Source organism: Mitosporidium daphniae, assembly GCF_000760515.2.
Source record: "Mitosporidium daphniae strain UGP3 chromosome Unknown contig-13, whole genome shotgun sequence".
Taxonomy (NCBI): domain Eukaryota; kingdom Fungi; phylum Microsporidia; genus Mitosporidium; species Mitosporidium daphniae.
The window spans coordinates 36,426-49,990 of NW_013546689.1; the positions used below are offsets into that span (position 1 = coordinate 36,426).

General features: G+C 43.0%; 9 protein-coding genes across 9 annotated transcripts; 5 read left to right on the forward strand and 4 right to left on the reverse strand.

Moving 5' to 3' along the window:
* Positions 1-198: 198 nt before the first annotated feature.
* On the reverse strand, positions 199-1,272 carry DI09_13p190 (uncharacterized protein; the record flags this gene model as incomplete). The annotated part of the gene is made up of 3 exons (XM_013383703.1): positions 199-378; positions 606-980; positions 1,138-1,272. The coding sequence occupies 3 exons, from the start codon at positions 1,270-1,272 to the stop codon at positions 199-201; spliced, it is 690 nt and encodes a 229-aa protein (XP_013239157.1).
* A 424-nt stretch (positions 1,273-1,696) lies between these two features.
* On the forward strand, positions 1,697-5,161 carry DI09_13p200 (uncharacterized protein; the record flags this gene model as incomplete). Its single annotated transcript, XM_013383704.1, has 1 exon — positions 1,697-5,161. The coding sequence occupies one exon, from the start codon at positions 1,697-1,699 to the stop codon at positions 5,159-5,161; it is 3,465 nt and encodes a 1,154-aa protein (XP_013239158.1).
* A 360-nt stretch (positions 5,162-5,521) lies between these two features.
* On the forward strand, positions 5,522-6,357 carry DI09_13p210 (uncharacterized protein; the record flags this gene model as incomplete). The annotated part of the gene is made up of 2 exons (XM_013383705.1): positions 5,522-5,571; positions 5,826-6,357. The coding sequence occupies 2 exons, from the start codon at positions 5,522-5,524 to the stop codon at positions 6,355-6,357; spliced, it is 582 nt and encodes a 193-aa protein (XP_013239159.1).
* A 59-nt stretch (positions 6,358-6,416) lies between these two features.
* On the forward strand, positions 6,417-7,295 carry DI09_13p220 (uncharacterized protein; the record flags this gene model as incomplete). The annotated part of the gene is made up of 1 exon (XM_013383706.1): positions 6,417-7,295. The coding sequence occupies one exon, from the start codon at positions 6,417-6,419 to the stop codon at positions 7,293-7,295; it is 879 nt and encodes a 292-aa protein (XP_013239160.1).
* Positions 7,296-7,320: 25 nt separating this feature from the next.
* On the reverse strand, positions 7,321-8,734 carry DI09_13p230 (serine/threonine-protein kinase RIO1; the record flags this gene model as incomplete). The annotated part of the gene is made up of 2 exons (XM_013383707.1): positions 7,321-8,122; positions 8,268-8,734. The coding sequence occupies 2 exons, from the start codon at positions 8,732-8,734 to the stop codon at positions 7,321-7,323; spliced, it is 1,269 nt and encodes a 422-aa protein (XP_013239161.1).
* Positions 8,735-8,757: 23 nt separating this feature from the next.
* Positions 8,758-10,168, forward strand: DI09_13p240 (diphthamide biosynthesis protein 1; the record flags this gene model as incomplete). The annotated part of the gene is given in 8 exon segments (XM_013383708.1): positions 8,758-8,835; positions 8,866-9,026; positions 9,053-9,174; positions 9,201-9,367; positions 9,383-9,513; positions 9,544-9,612; positions 9,644-9,800; positions 9,830-10,168. 8 exon segments carry the CDS (start codon positions 8,758-8,760, stop codon positions 10,166-10,168), a joined length of 1,224 nt encoding a protein of 407 aa, XP_013239162.1.
* Positions 10,169-10,182: 14 nt separating this feature from the next.
* Positions 10,183-10,782, reverse strand: DI09_13p250 (uncharacterized protein; the record flags this gene model as incomplete). Its single annotated transcript, XM_013383709.1, has 2 exons — positions 10,183-10,500; positions 10,552-10,782. 2 exons carry the CDS (start codon positions 10,780-10,782, stop codon positions 10,183-10,185), a joined length of 549 nt encoding a protein of 182 aa, XP_013239163.1.
* A 64-nt stretch (positions 10,783-10,846) lies between these two features.
* Positions 10,847-11,635, reverse strand: DI09_13p260 (uncharacterized protein; the record flags this gene model as incomplete). Its single annotated transcript, XM_013383710.1, has 1 exon — positions 10,847-11,635. The coding sequence occupies one exon, from the start codon at positions 11,633-11,635 to the stop codon at positions 10,847-10,849; it is 789 nt and encodes a 262-aa protein (XP_013239164.1).
* A 4-nt stretch (positions 11,636-11,639) lies between these two features.
* DI09_13p270 (uncharacterized protein) lies at positions 11,640-12,960 on the forward strand (the record flags this gene model as incomplete). The annotated part of the gene is given in 4 exon segments (XM_013383711.1): positions 11,640-11,727; positions 11,775-11,902; positions 11,920-11,982; positions 12,016-12,960. 4 exon segments carry the CDS (start codon positions 11,640-11,642, stop codon positions 12,958-12,960), a joined length of 1,224 nt encoding a protein of 407 aa, XP_013239165.1.
* Between the last annotated feature and the right edge of the window lie 605 nt (positions 12,961-13,565).

The window sequence follows — 13,565 nt, forward strand, 5'->3', positions numbered from 1 at the left end:
GATTATTTTCAAAATTCACAATACTCATATGAAACGTACTTTTTTTAACTCATTTGGTAGAGAAAGAGCTTGAAAAGCAACTTGCCCCAACTCAAAATAGAGATCAATCGGCAGCTGGTATTGGCCACCGCCATTGAAAGTATAGAGAATAAACTCAAAAGCACAATTTATTATCTTAACAAGTAATTTTATGGGGAGTCATGAGGGGTTAACCCCATCTTCTCTGAGCCAAGATCTAATTATAGTGGGGCATCTTTCCAGGCCCTCCATAGCCCTAACAAGGGTTCTGGGATTTACTGCGAGTGTTAAACCTTCAAATTCGATTGGAGATTTTCCATCAATCACTATAAGACCTTGAGAAATCAAACGTTTTACGGCCTATGTCGATGTTAGTATGATACGCGAATACATGCAAAGCCATGCTCCTTGTGCATAGTTCGGCCAGATCTGAAAACGATTGAGAAGAAAAGAGGCGATATTCTTCATATAGTCCACCAAATGTAATGGGTGGCAGAACCCCCCTAACCCTAAACAAGATTACAAGTAGCGAAATTTCAGAAATAGCGAGTCCTAAACGATAAATGAAAAAAGGAACCTTGAATTACTTGATAATGTTGATCCGCAGTTTGCGATTCAATCACATCTTTCAGTAAGGTGGCCGTGATAAAAGGATCTGTGACAGAAAGGGAATATATTACGGGGATTAGTTTCTGGAGCATCTGATAAGGAACATCAAAAGCCAAATAATATGCCTTTAAAGCATCTACAAGTTCAGAGGAATCTGAAAATAAATTTTCAATTCGTTCATTAAATTCGTCAATAAAAGAAGACGGAAGGGAATCGATCGATTGCGGTATGTTAAACGCCTTCGAACACAACAAAGAAAACGATCCAAGGGATGAAGAATTTCCCTCACGAAGGAAAATCGATCGAGGATTGAATCTCGACCGAACTCTTTTTTCCAGTAGCTCTGAAAAATTCTACCAATTTAGAGATGAGAAAACGTACAGAGCGACTAGTGCACCCAATAACTATAATTGGTCGGTTTCTTGACACGTGGACCAGGTCAAAAAGACTATACAGAACGGATTGTTTTGGCTGTTTAGCAAACAAGTCAATGTCCTCGACTATAAATACAATTGCAGTAAAAGATAATTTTGTTTCAATTGCTTCGACAAGAAGTGAAAAACATTCTGAAAATGTCTTTGGGTTAGAATCATTGCCTAATAAATTCTTAAATATTGGATCAAGTAAGGCCAATTGCTGGACCATGTCGGCTAGAGCTATTCTATCGTCACCGTCGATCAGGCCAGATAGACGAAGAATGATGTGTCTTCTTTCTTCTGTTTGCCCAAGGCGAGCTAATGCTTTTTGGGTAGTCTATAGAATAATTTATAAAATATACTTTATAGACATATCCATTTGGAAATGGGCCCGGGTTAATCAAAAGCAACGTTTGGCTTGCTCCATTATCTATGCACTCGGATACAAGATAATTAAATTGACTAAGAAATTAGGAATCATGTAAACTTAATGGATCGTTCTGAGGCGATTTCAAAGTCGCTGAATTGATGCCAAAGAACAGACTTCAAAATAGCAAGTTGGTAGTCTTCAAGCAAAAGTTGCGGCCGAGGCGATGCCGCCACCATAGTGCCAATTTTGATTTTTAAAATAAACTTTAAAAAAAAGAAAATTTATGACTGCCGAATTCCACAAACAACATCGTCCGTCCCAAGCGGGACGGAAAAAGGACAAAAAGGCCGGTCCTGGAAAGGCTGCGGTACGACAAAACCCCAAAGCATTCGCCGTATATAGGGGATCAAAAGCAGCAAAATCTGGACAAAGGACTGCCGACAAGAAAGAGGCAAAATTTCATGTCCCGCTCGTAAATAGAACTCCAGATTTAGATCCTCCCCCACTGGTTGTTGCAATTGTTGGTCCTCCTAATGTTGGAAAATCAACACTTATCCGATCGTTGGTCAAAAGATTTTCTCGCCAAAACCTATCAAAAGTATCAGGACCCATAACTGTAGTGAGCGGAAAGTCACGGCGAATTACGCTTCTGGAGTGCCCAAACGACCTCGGCGCAATGATAGATGTTGCAAAGATAGCGGATCTTGTTGTTCTTTTGATTGATGCCTCTTATGGATTTGAAATGGAAACCTTTGAATTTCTTGCTATTGCCTCTTCGCATGGAATGCCCAAAGTCATTGGTGCCATGACCCATTTGGACACTTTCACATCTCCTGAAGCGTTGAAAAAGTCAAAACATGCACTTAAGCACAGATGGTGGTCAGAGACCCACTCTGGGGTCAAATTGTTCTCACTCTCCGGTGTTGTCGGTGGAAACTCCCAAACACCGGGTGACTCCAGAACCCCTTTGTATTATCCAAGGGATGTATTAAATCTGTCTCGCCTTCTGGCTGTAGCAAAGCCTCGTCCTATAATTTGGAAAAATACAAATTCATATTTGCTGATTGACCGGATTGAGGATCTCACACCACCCGATATTCTACGGGAAGCTCCGCACTCTGACAGAAAAGTTGCGCTTTATGGATGGACAAGAGGCTGTACTCTTCGACCTCCATTGAATATTTCAACCCCTATCTCTGCCCATGTTCCAGGTATTGGTGATTTATCGTTGAATTCTATCACGAGATTGGAAGATCCATGTCCGACTCCTGAGCGTTTGAAAGCCAGCTTGAAGGCCCCCGTGGAAGCAGACCAGAAACAGTCGAAAAGACCAAGGGCTACTCTCAAAGACCTGGAGCGAAGACTTTATGCTCCCATGGCGGACGTGGCTGGAATTCTCTATGATAAAGATGCAGTATACTTGGATATTCCAGACTCCAGAGCCAATATAAACGAAGATGGAGAATTGACGATTTTGGACGAATTAAAGGGAACATCGTTTCAGTCTCTTGATGATCGTTTAAGAAAATCTGATGTCCAAATGTTTAGCAAAAAGTCACCTACGTTTATGGTGGAGAATGAGGAATCAGACTATGATACATATGGTGGAGAAGAGGATATTCTAAATGAATCGGATGATGCTTACAGCACCGATATTAATGCAGTCGATGAATATGGCAGTGCTGATGAAGCCAATGACATGCTTGACGCATCTTGCTCCGAAGAAGATTCAGATATCGAGCAGTTCTACAACAATGACGAGAGCGGCGATCCAATCGACCTGTTCACCAAATTCGAAGCTCAAGATGATCATTTGTGCCTGAAAGATGAGGACAACCCTGCTTTCCTCGATTCAAAATGGAAAGAAGCACTCGCCTCCAGAAGAAAAGCAATGCCCCCAGCGAGATCTTCCATACAAGCACAGGTTTATGGCGACTATATCTCCTCAAAAAGTGAATTTAATTCTGCTCGTGCAAATAGAGCTATCAAAAGCGGCTCTAAACGCCTTTTTTCTGATTCCGAAGAATCTGACCTTGAAAACGTTGCTACTGATGTCGAAAGCGAGGCGAACGACGGATTTTTCACGCTAAACAAATCTGCCAATTCTCCCTCCAATGACCAGGAAATTAACCCCAATGACATCACGGATGCATCTGATTTACAAGCATTGGATGTTCTTAAACGAACTAGATTCGTTTCCGGCGCGATGAACGGCTCGCAAGGTTTCTCGGAGAGCGAGGATTTCGAGGACCTTGAAAAGGGTTTGGCGGGCGGCCTTTCTGACGGCGATGATGAAGATGCCAAAGACGAACTATCTAAAAAGAAAACTGACATCAAAAAGCGATTTGACATCGAGTATGATACAGGAAAAAGAACCCTGACGTCCAAAGAAATGAAGATTGCAGAAGATGACGACATGTTTGCTGCTGCAAAAAGATCAATGGCGGCGCAAGAAGCCCTAAATCGGGCTGCGTTTGAGGACGAATCGGTTGACGTGTCCGATCAAATTCGAGGATTTCTTCCCGGAACATATGTCAGGATAATCCTTGAAAAGGCCCCAGCTGAATTGATCGAATATTTCGACCCTTCCTTTCCCATCATAGTGGGAGTGGTTCCGTTTGGGTCTGAAAATGCCAAATTTGGAACAATTCACGCCAGAGTTAAAAAGCATCGCTGGCATGAGACGATCCTGAAGAGCGACGAGCCACTTATATGGAGCGCTGGATGGCGCAGATTTCAATCGATCCCTTTATTTTATACGCACGACCGAGGTGCTCGCGTGGATTCTGGAGCTTCCAGAAGACGCATGATCAAGTACACCCCTCGTCATTCGCATTGCATGGCTGCTTTCTATGGACCTTTACTTCCAAATAACACTGGCATTGTGGCATGTCGTTCTGTCAAGTCTACATGTTCTGGCTGGAGATTGGCGCTTACCGGCATTTCTCTTGAATCTTCCTCCAGCGCAGATGGAGATGACCAGCAAAAGTCGGGTCTGGTCAAAAAACTCAAACTTACCGGGACCCCCTTGAAGATTGCTAAGCATACTGCTTTGATCAAAGACATGTTCAACTCCGCTCTCGAGGTCGCCAAGTTTGAAGGTGCTGCATTGCGAACGGTGTCTGGAATCAGAGGCTCCATTAAAAAGGCCGTTCATGAGGGCCCTGCTGGCACCTTTCGCGCTACTTTTGAAGATAAGCTCCTGATGTCTGACATTGTCTTTTTGCGGGCATGGACGCAAATATCGCCTCGATCTTACTACAATCCAATCACATCCCTACTATTAAGAAACAAATCGGATTGGGTCGGAATGCGCTTGAATTGGGAAATTAGACGCGCGCTCGATGCACCAAAGCCGGCATCCCAAAAGCCATCTTCAGTCTATGACACCAGATCTACAGAGGAGGACAGGACTCAGCATCGACGATTCAATCCGCTTCATATTCCTAAGAAGCTCGAGGAATCTCTTCCATTTGCCTCCAAGCCCAAAATGCAGACGGCCTCGGCAAAAACGAATAAGAAACAGCCCATTAACCAAGCCCTGGCTGTGATTCGTGACGAAAAAGAGAAGAAAGTTGCATCTCTCATCCAGGAACTCGGGACGCTTAAACATGCAAGGGACGAGAAAAGAAAATTAGAGGAGCAGAAAAAACGTAAATTATTGCAAGAAAAGCAAAACAAAAAAATGTCCAAAGAGGAAACTAAAAAACCAAGCTGGATCTCTAAAAAGAACAAGTCTTCCCGCTAATTTTAATTTAAAATAAATAGTTTTTTGTCATCGGCCAATAAAAAGTGGAGTCCCCTTGCCAGATTAAAAAGGAGCCTCAGTGTGAGGTCTGTAATTCAGAACCCTATAAATACAAGTGCCCTGCGTGTCTCTTTAAAACATGCTCGCTTGCATGTACGACCACTCACAAGAGCGAGCACAACTGCAGCGGAAAGAGGGATACTGCTAAATTTATTGGTCCTCAACAGTATTCGGTGACAACCTTTAATGAGGACTATGCCTTTTTAGAACACACTCGGAAAGAACTAGGTGTCATCTCCAGGCTACCTATAAAAACCAAAAAAAAAAGGAACAATAAAATTTAATTTTGACACACGCAAAATGGCCAAGCGAAATATGATGGGATTTGGTGTGCAAGCATCGGGATCAGAGTATGCTAGCCACTTCTGTTTCAAGGAAAACCGCAATTTTGCATGGCAGATTTTTAATGCCCTTAGTTTGAAGATATTTCGGGCATTCCATAAATGCTAGAACCAAGACATAGGCTTTTGGCAGCATCTCGTTTCGCAAATCTTCTCCATTGACGCGGTGTTTTTCGTCGATCTCAAGTTACAAGGCCCATTTTCTAATATCCGTATGCGCTTAAATTGTTGACCGTAGAAATTCAATACCCTCTTTTGCCAAGGTTCTTCAAAATCCTTTCTGAAAATGACTTTATTGAGACCTGGCATGTTAACGACCAGCCAGACAACAACTTTGCGTTACAAATTGTTCGAACTAGCCCCCACCACTTGCTTTCTGGCGTCTTGAACTATCTCCTTGATAATCAAGGATTGATATGTTTGGCAAATTTCTGCGCAGGCTCCGTCGAGCCGGTAGCCATTGCCTACGACAGTCTTTTCAGATTCTTTATCATTTCAGAAGTTTTTCTTAGCACCGATTTTTCGGGGATGTTTGAGCTTTATACGGCACGCTCACAAACCCAACACTTTAGCAGCCCCATTTCCAGCTATAGTTTTCCCGAGCATTCTGAATCCGATTCCTTTCAAAATCAAATCTTTGTTTTTACGCAACCATTATCAACACAAATAGAGTCAATTATGGCAGATATTCTGGTCCCTGTAAAGAGCAAAAATCTCCAGGTCTTTGGATACCATTCTGAAGATGGCATTCTAACGCCGCCACAGACGGATTTTGCACCCTTTTTATTTTATTAATTTTTAATTTGCTGTAAATTTTATTAAATTTGTTTTTAATTTATGCCCCATTTCTTTTAATGGTCACAAATAAAAGTTACGCAGCTAACCGTGAACAGAGCAAATGTAAGAGATTGAAGAAAAACAAGAAAAAACGGAAGCTCTCAACCTTCATCAAAGAACTATCCATTTGTTCGTCTGAAAAACAAGTAAAAGTGCCTTCTGTTGAGGTTTCTGCTCCAACCCTTTCGGAAGAAGAATCAATTTTGTCTGGGGCTCCATCATATGCATCTGGAGAAGAATTTGTAGGTCCAAATGTACGAAAAGCATCGAAAATGATTGAAAATATATGTATAGATGCGGATACTTCTGCCGACAATGTAGAGAAAAAATCACTGCTTTCCATATCCAAATCCGAGCTTGAATCAAGAACGAAAAACAATACCGAAATGAACTCCGAATACTATTCTGACATTCAACTGGTCCTAAAGCCGGTTTTTCTAAATCAGCCTCGGCCTCCAAGCCCAATCATCGGACCTTGTTCGTTTGTAGCCCAAATGATGCCAGACAAATCTGCAGCATCGCCTACAAATTGTATTGAGGAGAAAGCGGAAAGAAACCCGAGCCTAATTAAATGGCATAAAAATCTTGTCTCCTTTGAACCGGCGTCAAGGCTAGCGACTCAAAGATCTGCGCTTAAACCCAGAAAAGAAAACAGCCCCTCTTCAAGTGATAACCCTGGAGCAGAAAGCCAGAGCGCAAAGACAGTCACAATCAAGGAGTTTGTTTATTCGGACGACAACCCGATTTCCATTAACATTCTACTATCTAGCCAAGCAACCTCGAAATATTCAAGCCTCGCTGTGGATGAATTTTTGGCAGAAATTTCGGCCTCCAGCGATTTCAAGCTTAGCGCGTCAACTAGAAGGAGGTTACAGATCACTCGGAAGGGGAAATAAATTTATTGAGTTATTAACTGCGTACTTAGCAGCTTTTAGATTTGCATAGGCGTTTTTTTTCCGATTTTTTCATTTTGCTTTGACGGCGCAACCGATTCTCTGCTTTGACCAATTTCTTGTGCTGTTGTTTCTCTTCTTTTGATTTTTTCAAATTTTGCGCGACCCTTTTTGTGTGAGGCTCTGACTCGGTTACCGGGTCGGCTGCAGATGCAAATGCTTCGTCGCAAACGTGCTCAATGGTCTCTGAGGCCGTTGAAGCGCCTTGACCCTCCGGCATGTGATTAATTGACGTCATGTTGCAATATAAAAGATCTTCTGTATTTCCGGAATTCAGTTTGTCGATATCTCTTTCAATGTCTACAATTTCGTTCAAAGTCCTCGGAATGTACGCTTCCAGGAATACTCTTTCGTCCATTTCTTCCTGATAAGAAAGCGATAATTGCGACATGGTAGACATCTGGTTGGTTAGGATCTTTCTTATGGCTTGTGGGTCCTTTTCAGTAGCAACTGGCAATGGCTGCACAACAAAATCAAATATTGATCTAAGCGGAAGTATCTTGGAAACATATTTCTTAAAGTAGGTATTTATGTTCAGACAATCCTTCCTTAGAAACTCTAACGCATAAGGATGATCATGTTCAACGGCCTGGCCAACATCTATAACCCAAAGGGCCTTTTGGTGGTACAGAATATTATATTCGGACAGATCAGCATGCACCAGCTTACATGTCTGAAATAACGTCCTAACAATGACGATCAAGTCGACATAGAGTTTGAAGGCTATTCCTGCGGATTCGATAACCGCGTTTTTTAACGTCGGAGAGGGACTAAAAGTTAGCCAAGCGATGCACACATACAGTCCATTTGAATCTCCCAAAAATTGCATTAAAAGCACATGGGACTTGAGCAGTATAGGCTCCGGGCAGTTGATACCAGAGAGACGGATCCTAACGGGAAAGCATGCCAAAATACCTTTTCAAATTCCGAAGCTCCTTTTCGGCCCAGAGCTGAACCATTTTGCGAGGATTTGACTTGTTATAACCGTGGCGAAACCGAAATTCCCCGACAACGTATTTTTCGCGGTCCTTAAATATAAGGATAGAGGTTTTGTAGATCTTGACGGCAAAAAAGACATCATCCGACCGGCGGTGCGCACAATAAACATTTGCCTCTTTTCCTGCAGAGATACAGCCCTGTAGCTCGTCGAAAAGGCCTTTATTTATGATTTTGAAAACAAGCATTCTGGTTTTGGGATCAAGCACAAGCTCCACAGTAGCTCTGTCAGACTTGTCTGAAACGGTCCCGCATCTAGATGGTAAGTTTAACCCCAAACAGACATACCTTTGATGCAGTTGCTTGATCAAGGAGGTTGATATAGAAAGATTGGCTAGCCCACATGATAATAGCTCAGCATCAAATTCATTCACTGAAAGGGACATGAATTTTTATTTTAAAAAAATTTATGCTGAAATCAAAATTTTCTAATGCCATTCCCTCTTCATTGTTGGAGGACAATCGGCTAGCGCTGGCCATTTCTAAGGTTTTTTGATGCCTTATGTTGATTGTGTAGCTACCGAAAAACTATAATTTTGAAATTTACAAGATCGTTTGGTTTCTCAAAAGAAATCAGTCTCGAAGAGGTTATTTCGACCCCCTAACTGTGATAGTTGCCCTTCAGTTTCCCGAGGGACTGCTGCTTTATGCATGTCTATTATCCGATATTTTTGAAGAGTACTAAAACAATGCTCACTGTATAGCTTTGCTGACGTGGATTGCGTCATTATGGGCGATGTCACTTATGGGGCTTGTTGTGTGGATGACTTTACTGCCAAAGCACTGGGGTGTGATTCTCTAGTTCATTTTGGGCATTCTTGCCTAGGTATAGATTTACAGTTCTTTTCGTAGTGCCGATCAACGTCACCGAGGGAATAAGAGTGCTATATGTCTTTGTTGAAATCCAATTTGATATTTCCCTGCTAGAAGCGCTAATGGTGGAAAATTTCGCCATCACCAAAAAGCTTGCAATCATTTCTACCGTACAATTCCTTAGTGCTGTTCACGTAAGCAAGGGGGTATTTTAATTGTAGAAACTATATTCCACCCTATCGAAGCACGGCTATTCTTCGATTTCCGTTCCACAAGAGCGCCCATTATCGGGTGGCGAGGTACTTGGTTGCACTGCGCCATCGCTTGGATCGTCTTCAATTGATTCTATCTTGTAACGCATTGCAAAAATATATCCCTTTAGGTATGTGGGTGACGGTAGGTTTCATCTTGAAGCAATGATGATTGCCAATCCCTCCGCCGAAGCATATAGGTAAAAACAACACCCAAATTCTTATCGTTAGATATGATCCATATTCCAATATCCTATCTCGCGAATATTACGACCACAACAAATTGCATTCTGTGCGTCTGGGTGCCATTGCTAAAGCTAAAGGCTGTCGGCGAATTGGAATGGCCTTGAGCACTCTTGGTAGGCAAGGATCTCCAAATATCCTAAGGGTATTACCTAAGCGTTTATCTCCATATAGCATTTGAAGGAGCGTGCTGAAAGCCTGAACATAGAAATCATCCCCATTTTAATTTCCGAAATATCTCCTTCAAAGCTATCCCTATTTAAAGATGTCGATGCGTATGTTTTATCCCTTCACATAACCCGTAGCTGGATTCAAGTTGCATGCCCACGGCTTAGTATCGATTGGGGTGAAGCCTTTGAAAAGCCCCTTCTTACACCATACGAGGCCTCTGTGCTCTTTGGCTCCATTCCCTGGCAGTCTCAATATCCCATGGACTACTACTCAAAAAATGGTTTGGGTCCCTGGACAAACTACCATAATGGGAAGGCTGGCTCGAATATTTGTTCAAAATAAATTTATTTATTTAATCAATCCAAGGGCCTACCCCACACTGGGGCGGTTTTATTGTGAAAACTTGGCATTAGAAAACTAAAAATCAAGTGCGCAACACTTACATCCATTTCAGGGTGCTGTTCTTGGAAGCGGCGAAGCGTTTCCTGTTGCTTGAGTTGATCGGACGTCGGAAGACCTGCTGCCTTTTGGCGCTGATCAAACATCATCTTTTCAACAAGAGACCGCGTTTCAAGGTCCAGGTCGGAAAGCTTGCTATTTTCCGGGACAATAGCCTTGGTATCGATCTCTGGATGACCCTGGATGATGCATGACCACCACTCTTGCTTATTTTCCTTTTCAAGGTGTATCAAGAGGGTTTTTTTATCCTCTACCTAATGAGATACCAACGATTGGTCACCTATTGTCCAGGTGGAATCATCGACTTTACATGCCTTATGCAGATCGCCGCTAATAAGAGGGGTGCATGTCGATTTGAATGCTACAGACAAATGCTTTGGCTGTATGGACACATTCAATTGCGAGGCCTTCGTAATCTCGGCAGGTAGATCGAGCAAAATCGTCACATCAGAAAGCGTTTGCTTCCATGAATAGGGAACTTTGGGCTCACCAGACATTACAAAAATTAAAATTTATTGCCACATTTAAATGGGAGCCAAAGGCGGCCTGCCGCTGGCTGGCCTAAAACTCCAAATCGGCATCGGGGTCCTCTTCGTCGATATCATCGGCCTCGTCGGGGACATATTGAAGCAGCGAATCAAGTTGGGCCTTCATAAATGGCAGCTGAACGTGTGTTTTTCTTTCCTTTTGCTCATCGGTGGTATCGAGAGAAAACGTACTTTCCGGGAGTGCTCCTTCGTTCGGCTCTTTTTCTTTAAACAACTGGATGCCTTTGTATGCAGATATCGATGTCTCTTTGGTATTTAAAACAGACTTTTCACTCTTAAGGCTTCCCTTGTGAATATATTGAAATGACAATAAAACGTTGTTTGCATCGATCTTTGAAAAGATCAAATGCGTCAGAAATAGCCTCCGAATGCCTGCAAGAAGAAAAGGATCGGAAATGAGATCGCTTCTGATGATAAACGAAATCGGCTTAAGGCGGCCTTTTTGGGACTCCATTTCTTCTAGCAGGAAAATAAAATCATGCAACGTATTGTGTCTGAAAAATAAGCTGATATCTGAAACGACAATCCTGTTGTTTGCGTTGCTCAAAATCAGCTGCTTTAAGCTGTGCACGCTGTAGCTCTCGATCAAGATTGGCGTAACGTTGGGAACTGGCTGATAGAAGGCCGTTTCGAACGAGGAAGAAGTTAAAATGACGGTATGGTCGTGGGCGGGGTTATTGTTAAATAAGGGGGTGCATATCCAATAATGTGGGAGCGGCGCCGGAAGCGCCGATTCCGCCTCAACGCTGGTTTCTAAAAGCGTGGAAAATGATGATGCATTGGCATTTTGAACAATTAGCATGAAAATGTTTGGCAAATTTTATTTTCAATTTGTAGCTGGTTTTGGAAAATGTCAAATCCAAAATATAAGGCCAAAAGCTACCTCCGGCAAGCGTAATCACATTGCATATCTTTACTTTGCAGTAAAAATTTTACCAAAGGATACTCTGACATCGAGATTAAGGTGCGCGAGGCTACCTCAAACGATCCAAATGGGCCCTCGACAACCCTTTTGGAGCAGCTAGCTGCAGCTAGCAACCACCAGTACACCGGGCATTGTCTTATTGTAGTTATTTATTTACCGAGCTGATGTCTATTCTTGACCGCCGCCTGAATGACAAGGGCCGCAACTGGCGACATGTGTACAAGGTTGTTGCCCTGCGCTTGATTTTCTCATTTTAGTCGCTAATCGTTTTGGATTACCTGCTTCTGGCCGGTTCGGATCAAGTTCTGCTTCATTTGAAGGAGCAGATTTATATCATAAAAACGCTGCTCCACTTTCAATATGTCGATGACTTGGGAAGGGACCATGGATCTTGCGTCCGCCAAAAGACCAAAGATCTGCTTGCGCTAATAGAGGATCCAGATATGATTGCAGATCGGCGAAACAACCCCCACATGAAAGATCCGCATTCTTTTTTAGCGTTTAATGACGAGAAATATGGGCAAAATCTTGGCGGAGCCGGTGGTAATTCCTCGCCCAGAAATGGTTGGAGCAGGGCAAGCTCCTCTCGCACATCATCGCCCTCTGTTTTAAACCACAATTCCTATTCAAGCTCGCGAGAAGAGGAAAGGCAATTACAGATGGCACTTGATGCTTCTCGTCAACAAGCGCTTATTGATGCTCAAAGGCGAGCCTCGCTTAGAAACAACGAGGAGGATGATGTGGAGTTAAAAGCAGCGCTAAGAATTTCTGCGGCCGAAACATCGTCTTCCTCGTCCAAAAAGTCGAACGACGATTTAATTGACCTTTTTCAGGGCCCGCCAACTGCTTCTGAAATCCACCGAGAGCTTTCTACATTAAGCGTGGGAATGGCTGCTCCTCCTCCACCACCTCCTCAACAACATTATTATCCCACTCAATATGCCCAACAATTGCAATTTTCTTCTCACTATCCTCAACAAATGCACCAATCCTCTGGTGAGATGTGGAGTCAACCGAAGCCTAATTTTTATGTAGATCCCTCCAGTTATCCCACCTATTCAGCGGACGAAAAATCACCTTTAGGTACTCAACAGAAATATTCGGATTGTGTAAATAATCCAAGTAGCTTCGCGTCTGATGATCCCTTTGCGGGCCTTTCTTCAGAGTTGCGAAAATCGTGGGCTTTTATTCTTACATTTTAGCTCGCTGGAAACACCCTCTGACACGGATCCCCGTCCCAACTTGCGACACATTTCAACCCCTCTTTCGAAGTCTATGATGGTTGGCTCCATTCCGGCAAACTCGGTGCCGACTCCGTTCGAGATTGCCGCTATTGTCGAGGATGAAGAGAGTGGGGAATCACATCATTATAATAAAAAGTAGCCTGTATACAATCGGTCGTCGTAAATCATCGGCTACGCCACATGCAAAAGGGGGCGGTGATGACCTAAATTGCGAGTGCGGGGTTCAATTCAGATGGTAACCCAACGTACTGAAGGTGCGCTAAAAGTTATTAACATGTTGGGATTTGGTTCTGGACACCTCGAACCGGCTAAAATATCATTTCACAAGCCAAGAATCTTGTGCTGCCAACTTGATACCTATACCAGCAAGACAAGTTAGAAGGCCCAGATTGCTACGGAGACCCGCTCTAGCTCCACAGGGTAAGTATTTGAAATTTGCCGAAAGGGGAGAAAAATCCCATCTTTGATAGCAGCTACTGCTGCGTCAATCGATATTTGTCCCCAAGTGGGCCAAACTGCCCACCACAATGGATGAATTGAGATGCTTTTTACATTTTAGCAGT